This window comes from Prosopis cineraria, unplaced genomic scaffold (genome assembly GCF_029017545.1).
Source record: "Prosopis cineraria cultivar Desert tree isolate PC_DT_omini unplaced genomic scaffold, ASM2901754v1 PC10, whole genome shotgun sequence".
Lineage (NCBI taxonomy): Eukaryota > Viridiplantae > Streptophyta > Magnoliopsida > Fabales > Fabaceae > Prosopis > Prosopis cineraria.
Window position 1 is genome coordinate 6338657 of NW_026555341.1, and position 9701 is coordinate 6348357.

Consider the following 9701-nt stretch of genomic DNA (forward strand, 5'->3'; position numbering starts at 1 on the left):
GCCACTTGTACTAAGAAAATCCGGGATTTTCAAATTTTGTCCCAATCCAAAATAAGATGAGACCCCACTTGAGACAAGACGTGACACGATTAAAATCCAGCCCCGTCTTTTTCCCCTCCCTCCAAGGACGGGACACATGATGAAGTTGTCCGGTAACGTCGGATCCTGTGCATTCACAACGGGAGTAAAGATACAAGAACTTTAAAATAATAAAATCATTTGGAGGTGTTTTTTTTGACCAAAAAATCATTTGGAGGTTTGGAAATGGCTTTTATTTGTAGGTTCCGAATTCCAATCTTACATCTTAAAACTTTGCGCTGTCATGTCAAGTACATTTAAAAATGCCTTATAAACCGATTTTCTGGCGACGGATCTCCAAGATAATGATGTCACATATCCAATTACTTGACCTCCACAGTCCATACACTCCAGTTATTTGGGTTTTCATTTGTAACATCGATGATTAGCAGGCTCTAAACGGAATCGCGAGCACGGACTGAGCCTTCGCTAAGGTGATGCCAAATTTATCATCCATGTCCATTTCCTCTGCTTTCTTTCCACCTTCCAGCTTCCAATCAAAACAGTTTACCAGAGATCCCAACATGAGCAGCAACATTCTCATCCCCAATGGATATCCAGGACACAATCGCCGCCCGGCACCGAAAGGAATCAGCTCAAAATTCCGGCCTTTGGCGTCGATTTCCGAGCCCAAGAACCTCTCCGGTGAAAACTCTTCTGGATTCTCCCATCTGCTCGGATCCCTTCCGATAGCCCAAACATTTACTAAAACTTGTGCACGCTTTGGGATTATGTAGCCCCCCAGTTCAACATCTATCTCTGCTTTCCTCGGCAGCAAAAATGGAACTGCTGGGTGAAGCCGGAACGTCTCCTTCAACACTGCTTGCAAGTATGGCAGTCTACCTATATCTGATTCTTCCACTGGTTTTCCTTTCCTAGTGCTTTCTTCCAGCTCTGCTTTTACTTTTGACATTGCCTTTGGGTTCCGGAGTAGCTCAGCCATTCCCCATTCTAGCGTAGATGTTGTTGTATCACTTCCTGCCGCAAATAGATCCTACATTCATTATAACCATGTACATGATTACTATACTGCAATGACAAAAGCAGATTAATTATCAACACAAGAATTATATCATATATGGTACGTGCCAGTGATAAGCGCTGGATTCTCTCTCCTTCCATCTCTTGCCTGTTCTCTTCTGAAAGCAGGACATCTAACATGTCGTTGTTGGTGAGTGAACCTGTGGTTTCTCTGAGCTTCAAGCGTTGAGTAACCAAGCGGTGGAAGATATCTAGGATCTGGCTAAAATGAATGGCGGTGCGCCTTCTGACACCTTGAGGATCGAGCTTCTTGAGTGCAGGAAAATAGTCGGCCACGTTGGGCGTTCCAACCTCTTTCATGATACCGGCCACCGCCTCCTTGAACTCCCCCGCTGTACTTACAGATTGAACCAGATCCACGGAGAATATAGTATTGGACAGCAAATTGATTGTAGTTTTGAAAGCAGCTTTTCCGATATCCACAGCTTCGCCTGCCACACTGCTTTGCTCGACCTCCTGGAGGAGTTGTTGCACCTTGCTACGCCTGAGATCTTGGCTAGCGTCGAGAACCTTGTTGCCGAATAACTGGTTGTTGCACAACTTCCTCAAGGATCGCCAGCGAGGGGAAACGGGAAGGAAGGGCAAGCTATATTCATGGTGGTTGACGGCTCTCATAGCGTCGGGAATGGTTCGATTTGACAGGAACTGATCATGTGTCAGGAGGACCCCTTTGGCCATATCGGCGGAAGAGACGACGACGGTGGTGACTTGGCCGAGCTGTAAACTCATGATTGGGCCGTAAGTTTTGGCAAGCTTGGCCAAACACTTGTGAGGCTTGTCCCCAAGTTCAAGCAAGTTTCCAATGACGGGGAGAGGAGGAGGTCCGGGAGGCAGTTGGTGGTTTACTCTGCTGCTTCTTCCATGTAACGAACGAAGAGCTTGGATGAAGATGTAGCTGAAGACAGACAAGAGGATACAGCTCACGAGATCCATTTCCGTGAGCCTCATTGTAGCAATACAATCACCCAACTCTCCGGTCCAATGTGCTTGTGTTTTGTGTGCGTGTATAATTTAATGCAATGCCGAGGACCGGAGCCTGGAATAATCGGCCCCTATTTCCAATAATTGAAATTTTATTATTTTCTAATTTTAAACGCAATAAAATATCAAATGAATCTAAACCCACGGTGTGAATGAGCAACATGTACTTTCTCTTACCGGCAATATAGACGGTTGAAAATTTGAAATAGCGGGTTCGTGGTTGGAGCCTGTCTCAATCAAGTGGATCCAAATCCAGATTAGTATTTTTTTAATGAATAAAATTGAGACACGAGTTATTAAAATAATGCACTGCAGATATGGAGATCAAGTTACTTCATCAACATTATTTTGATAAAAAGACAGCTTGAATTAATCGGAGAATTATAGTACCAGGCAAAGGCCAATTCCTAGACCCATTCATAAGAAAGTGGAAGCAGGTGAAAATAGAAATGAAACTTTCGTCAACACTTTAGCATTGATAGCTCTAGGTTCTAGCGTTCCTTTGTTTTTTGTTTTTTTTTTAATATATCTTCTCCTTCGGAGCCACAGATTATGCGGGGACAAATATTTTATTTATTTCACATCAATGTGCCAAGAAAGTCACATACCGTGCGCCCTATTTATCTGTGAAATTACATGTGTAAATCGCGTCGTACCAGGCGTTCAATTTATTTTTCTTAAATATTATAAATTACACGAGTAAAAAGCATATATAATAAAATATTTACACGGATTTTAGGGGAAATATATAACATTACGTTATTATGTTATTGATGAAAAGTAAATCAATCTGCATTTTCTTTTAGTTTTCATCAATTTTAAGTTAAATTTTTATAGTTTATTTTATTTTAATCAAACTTTTATAGTTCAATTGAGTAATTCTTAAAGAATAAACTCTTGAATTTTTTCTTAAAAAATAAAATTAAAAACTTTTATATTTTTATTAAAATATGATATAGCTTTAAAATTAATTCTATAATTTTTATAGCTGAGTATTTATATAATTAGATTATGTTTTTCGAATGACTTACATATATATATGATTTTCATGAAAATTAATAAAAATGTAAACATTATATTAAATCAAATTTTCTTTTTGCTTGTTGGTTAAAAGTATTAAATCAATCTTTATATAAATTTTAAAAGTGTTTTTGTTTTAGGAAAATAAATCATTTATTAATAATTTTAATTTTTAAAAACTACTATATTTAATTGATCAAGTTGTAAAGTGTTGATTGAAATATAAAATTACAGGGGCCTAATTCGAAATCAATAAAATCTAAAAAACAAATATATTACTTTTCCCTTGATAAAATATTGAAAATTTAAAGATTCATGGCTTATGCTAGTCCGTTACTCCACTCCGCCATTGATCTTTCAGATGAAGATTATAATAATCCTCACGTCAATAATGATCTAGAAGATGATAAGTTTAGTATCGATGAGGCTGAGGATTTAACCTCCCATACGGAAACATAATCTGCCCTTTCCAGGTTTATCTCTTCCTTTTCTTTCTTTCATGGATATTATTAGCTAAAATTGTAGAGATACTTGTGGTAAAAACTTTTCTGATCGTATTAGAGAAATTAGAAATATTTATAATCCTCATATTCTTATTTTAATTGGAACTAGAGCTAGTGGACCTAGAGTCAATAAGATTATTAAGAAATTAGGTTTCTCTGATTGAATCCATGTTGAAGCTACCAGTTATGCTAATGGTATTTGATCCTTTGGAACAATGACACTGTTAATATTAATTATATTCACTTTAATGTTCAAATTCTTTATTGTGAGGTTAATGTTATATCTAATAACATTTTCTATCTTTTATCCTGTGTTTATGGTGACCCTAAGCCGTATGATCGTACTCTTCTTTAGAATACCATCACATCCCTTGCAAATAATATATTTGATCCCTACCTCATTGTAAGTGATTTTAATACCTACCTTTCCTGCGAAGATAAATGTAGAGGCTATAGGCACAATTGGAGAGCTATGAAACAATTCAGAGATTGCACTTATTCTTCCAATCTTCTTGATCATAATTTTTTAGGTGACAGATTCACTTAAGGGAAAGGAAATACCTACCATTTACTAATTACATCACATAATGCTTGTTTTTTAATTTTAAAGAAAGACTGGATTGTCCTTTTGTAATATGGAGTGGAGACTCAAATTTGATTAAGCAAATACCTACTATTTACTCGAATACGACTTTGATCATCACCCAATCAGAATTCTTCTTAAAAATAGGGATCGCCATTGCCAATATCATAGAACCTTTAAATGCCATGCATCTTGGATGCTTGAAGATTCTTTCCATCTGATAATCAAGGAATCTTGGTAGAACAATAACTGGAATGAGGGCAAGATTAAATTTGCCAACTCTGCTACCTTGTGGAATAAGAACAATATTGGCAGCATACCCTCTAAAAAGACAAGGATCATTCATGGATTGGATGGAATTGATCACCAAAGGAATCAAAGTGATAATTAATTTCTAAAGGGAAGAATTTAATAAGGTTATTTTACAGGAGGAGCTGATTTGGTTCCAAAAATCTAGATGCAAATGGTTGAAACTGAAACATAAAATATTTTTACGCAACCTCTATCATCAAAAGGAAAAGAAACCAAATCCTATCTCTCAAAGCGGATGATGATACATGTCAACAGTTCGATTAAATGCTCTTCTACAAATAGGACTTATCGAGTTTGGTTTGAATCGAGACTGATTAAGTAAAGGATGGTATTTTTGCTTTTTATTTTTTGAGATGGAATACCTATTATAGTAACCCAGCAAGGGATGCAAGGCTTTCTGACCTTTACCCCTCTATTTTATGGCTTATCCGGTCTTGGATAAGGCTGGTAGTATTCGTATTCTAAATAATTAAGATCCTAGATTCTTTTAGAAAATAGGAATGAACTGGCCATCAACATATAAAGGAAATTGAGTGAGGCTTGAAGACTGACCATGAACTAGATCAGAATCATTCTCAACGAGTCCATAAGAAGTGATCCTATTTTTTTTTATCAGGTCTGGGTAGAGACCAAAGGTTTTGAGTGATCAATCATGGATTCAAGATCAAAATATCTTAAAAAATATAGCTGCTTCTTACTTTGATAACCTATTTAAGGAAGATGCCCATGTTAAACCCAAATTCATTACAAATAGGAGCTTTCCACCCCTTTCCACTACTCAACTTCAATCCCTCCATAAGGAGGTGACTGAAGAGGAAATTAAGATTGCTACTTTTGATATTGGTGCCTTTAAAGCTTTGGGTCCTGATGGTATCAATGCCGGATTAATACACACATATTGAAACAACCTTAAAACTAGCATATTTGATCTTATCAAAATGGTCTTCATAAACTTAGATACCATTAGCGAGAGTAATGATACTTTCATTACCTTTATTCCTAAAATTGATAACCTGACTTGCATGAAGGACTTCTAGCCTAGATCCCTTTGTAATGTCAGTTATAAGATCATTACCAAAATTCTCTCCAATCAGTTTCATCAATGTGTGAACAACATTATTAGGGATTCTCAGTGCAGCTTCATCCAGGGTCGGCAAAGTAGTGACAGCATCATTATTGCTCGAGAAATTATTCACACCATGAGAAGCAAGACTAAATTAAAGGCTTTGTACCTCTTAAGATTGATTTTGAGAAAGCTTTTAATACACTCTCATGGGACTTCATTGATGATACTCTTCTCTCCGTCGATCTAAATAATCATTTTCGTATATTAATTAGAACTGCCATCTCCATATCATGTATGAGGGTTCTTTGGAATGGTGAATCGACTAATGAATTTACCATTTCTTGTGAAATTAGACAGAGAGATCCTCTATCTCCTTATTTATTTATCCTTTATATTGAATGCCTTAGTCATTGTATTCTCAGCTTTATAGATAAAAATGAATGGAAGCCTATTAGATTAACATCTCATGGTCCTCTAATTTCTTATTTATTTTTTTGATGATGATCTATTACTTTTTACAAAAGCATCCCTCAACCAAGCTATGATTATGTAACAGTGCCTCTTTGATTTTTGTAATGCCTCGAGACAAAAAGTCAACATGAGGAAATCCAAGCTCTTTTATTTTAGAAATGTCAACATCAATGGAGCTACTCAAATTAGTGAAGAATTAGGAGTTCCACTAACTGAAAATCTTGGCAAATATCTTGAAATTTCACTTATCTATGATAAGGCTTTCGAGTTTACTTTTACTCATTTACTCGAGAAAACTTGCTCTTGGCTTACTAATTGGAGAAGCCACTTTCTCAATATCGCAGGAAAAGCTACCTTGATCAATTCTGTTCTTTTAGCCATTCCTAGCTACACCATGCCGACTATGTTGCTTCCTAACAAAGTCTAGGCTGATCTGGAAAAAAAATCTAGAAACTTTCTTTAGAATACTTCTTATAGTCATAAAAAACCTTATCTTTTTCGTGGGATTGTGTTACTAAGGAAAAAATTTATTGGTCCTCAGGATTAAAAATCTCAAGTCTCAAAATATTGTCTACATCATAAAGGTTTGTTAGGGTCTTATCACTCAACCTAATCGCCTATAGGTTAGGATCCTTAAGGATAAATATAAATGTCTTAATCCCACTATTCCTATAGTCTGCAAACCTAGTTCCTTCTCTTATACTTGGAGTAGTATGTGTAGAGTTTGGGATGATTTTATAATGTATGTTGGTTGGAAAGTTGGTAAGGGAGACAAAATTTCTTTCCAGTACAATAATGGTCCCTTCTTTTAGAACTACTTGTTAAATATGCTTTTCCTAGTGTTGAGTCTATTCTTCATGCAATTGTTTCATATTTTTGTAATCCCTTAGGAGGATGGAATTTTAACATCGTAAGTCGTTACCTTCACCATGAGATGTTAAGGCATATTGTGCTTATTCAACCTCCCAACCCTCATGGGGATGAAAATGTTCTTGTTTGGAGACCTTCCTCTGATAAAAATTTCTCAATTAAATTTGCTTATAAGGCTTTGGTTTCTTAAAAGGATCGTTCCAATACTAATATTTGGTTAAGGATTTAGAAGTGGCCAACTTATGAAAAAAATAAATATTTTCTTTGGAAAGCTTCATAGGACAAACTTCAGTTCAATTTTATCAATATCGAAAGATGTACTCGTCCTTAAAGAACTTGTCCTTTTGGGTACAGCTCACGAGATTCCTCAATTCACATTCTCCGAGCTTGCAAAGAAGCTTGTATTGTTTGGCTCAAACTTATTAAACCTTCTAAACTTAATACGTTTTTCTCTTTTTCTATACAGAATTAGATAATTTAAAACGTGAAAATTGAGGCTGGCAACTCAAATACTAGAAGAATTCCTCAGCAGAGGCTATTTGCTCAAGTTTGCTAGAATATTTAGAAGGCACGATGCAAATAGATTTATTCTCGGGAAACCAACCACAAACCTGACATCACTTTTTCTAGCACCTAGTAAGTTATCAATGATGTCAGACTCTAATCAAGAAATAGTATCCTTAATTGTGATGGCAAAAGATCTAAAGCACAATGGAGGCCTCCTTAAGCAGGTTGGATTCATCTTGACATTGATGAGTCTGTCAAATACAATAGAGCTGTAACTTATGGAGGCATCATTAGAGACGATAATGGCAATTAGATTAAGGGGCTTTCCAACTACCTTAGCTACTACCTTAGTATTGCGATCGAGCTCTTGGGAATCTTAAAAGGTCTTAAACTTTATTGGAATGCAGGATTTACCAAAATTAATATCCATTCTAATTCCATTGAAGCCCTTTCACTTATTCAGCACAATACCTCTAACAATCATCCTTTATTTGATACTATTAAGAGAGTTAAATAGTTCGTCATGAAAGAATGGATAGTTACCTTTGATCACATATTCAGAGAAGCGAATAGATGCACTGACGTGCTTGCTCGTCAAGTCTCTTAAGATAATTTTGATACCGTTATCTTTAATCATCCGCCTTCATGCTGCAGATCTCTCATGGAATTTGACATGACTTGATTTCTGTATTCCTTTACACGGTCCTTCCATGGTCTTGCATTCAAATATATGTATATATGTATGTATGTATGTATATAAATTTAATCTTCATGGTATCTATAATTAATACTCAATCATCCCTTGAATAAGATTGTTTTTAATTAAAAAAAATACATGTGAGCAATGATATATACACATGTGCAAATGCTGAAGTTTTGAGTTTAGAGCATTACATTGGGCTCTTATTATCCCTTGAAGACATAAAAAAAAGTCTTCTGCTCTAAGTTGCTGGAGCTACTTTGTTTGTTATTAGAATTCATAGTATCCTCTTTCATTTTTAAAATATACAGTGCCTTAAATGGACAAGTGTTTTTCATTTGTCTTTTCATTTTTTAATAATATCCTTATTAAAAATATTCTCTTTAAGAAAAAATAAAAAAATCCAAATCAAACTATTACCAATTCCATTGTTTCTCTTTATTAGAGCTTCATTAAAGAGAGTTTGTCTTCCCACTCCCTTCACAGTCGTTGTTTGATTTGGATAGAACTAGAGTTCGTGTTGGTTGAATTGTGTTTTCTACATTTTTTTACTTTTTTCTTAATCATTACATCTTGTTTTTGTTTAGAAAATATTTGGTTTGAAGGAAGGAAAAGAGAAGAGAGGGAACTAGGAAAGAATTTTAAAGGAGGAGAGGGAAATGAGAGGAGGGGGAAGAATTTCTAGAATTAAGGGAAGGTTGAATCTTGAGAGTCAAAAAAGAGAAAATTCATTGAAATTTCTTCTCCCTTCCCCACCAATAAAATTCAGTAAGGAGAGCAGGTGCTGTAACAGGAAGAGAAATTAACACGTGCTTAGTTAAATAATGTCATTAATATAAAACATGTTAAAATTTTTTAAACTAGTTACAAAATGTTTCTTGATTTAAGACAAATTAAAGAATAAAGATATAGGTCTTTTTTGTTAGATTTATTATATTAAATATGCTTAAAGATAATATATTCTACCAAAATAGCTTAAGCTATTTGATTAGATACTTCCTAAGTTTTATATATCATAATCCATTTTTTAATCTTTTAGATATGAGATTTCTTTTTACATTCTAATATTCTTTCTACCACTTTTTTTCTCTCTATTTTTTTCTTCTTCTTGTCTAGGCTTGTACTTTTTTAGTTTCAGAAGCATCAGGTCTATTTATTTTTTTCTTTTTTTCCCTTCTTCTTTCTTTTCCTTTCTTTTTTCTTTAAACTTTTTATTGTATTTTTTTTTTCATCTTTCATTTCTTTCATTTTTTTCTTTTCTTTTTTTTGGTCCCTCAATCGAATGACTCATGATACCATATTAAATTTATTATATTAAATATGTTTGAAGATAATATACTCTATTAAAATAACTTAAATTATTTAATTAAATATTTTTTTAAATTTTATATATCATGATATGTCTTTTCACTTTGTTTCAATGATTATTGTTGCAATGAACTAATGATACATTAATAACATAGAGTATCAAATCCAACCAACAAAGTGGAAGACTAGTGATCAGCAAGTATAGGTGACCGAAGCCAACGAACAACTGGACACGAGTGTCAAAAGGAATAGCATTAGCTC

At 34.6% G+C, this 9701-nt stretch overlaps 1 protein-coding gene across 1 annotated transcript; it reads right to left on the bottom strand.

The window, feature by feature from the left end:
* Window positions 1-249: 249 nt before the first annotated feature.
* Window positions 250-2177, bottom strand: LOC129321726 (geraniol 8-hydroxylase-like). The gene is made up of 2 exons (XM_054967616.1): window positions 1168-2177; window positions 250-1072 (listed from the first exon to the last, which is right to left on the bottom strand). The coding sequence occupies exons 1-2, from the start codon at window positions 2065-2067 to the stop codon at window positions 464-466; spliced, it is 1509 nt and encodes a 502-aa protein (XP_054823591.1). The 5' UTR covers window positions 2068-2177; the 3' UTR covers window positions 250-463.
* Between the last annotated feature and the right edge of the window lie 7524 nt (window positions 2178-9701).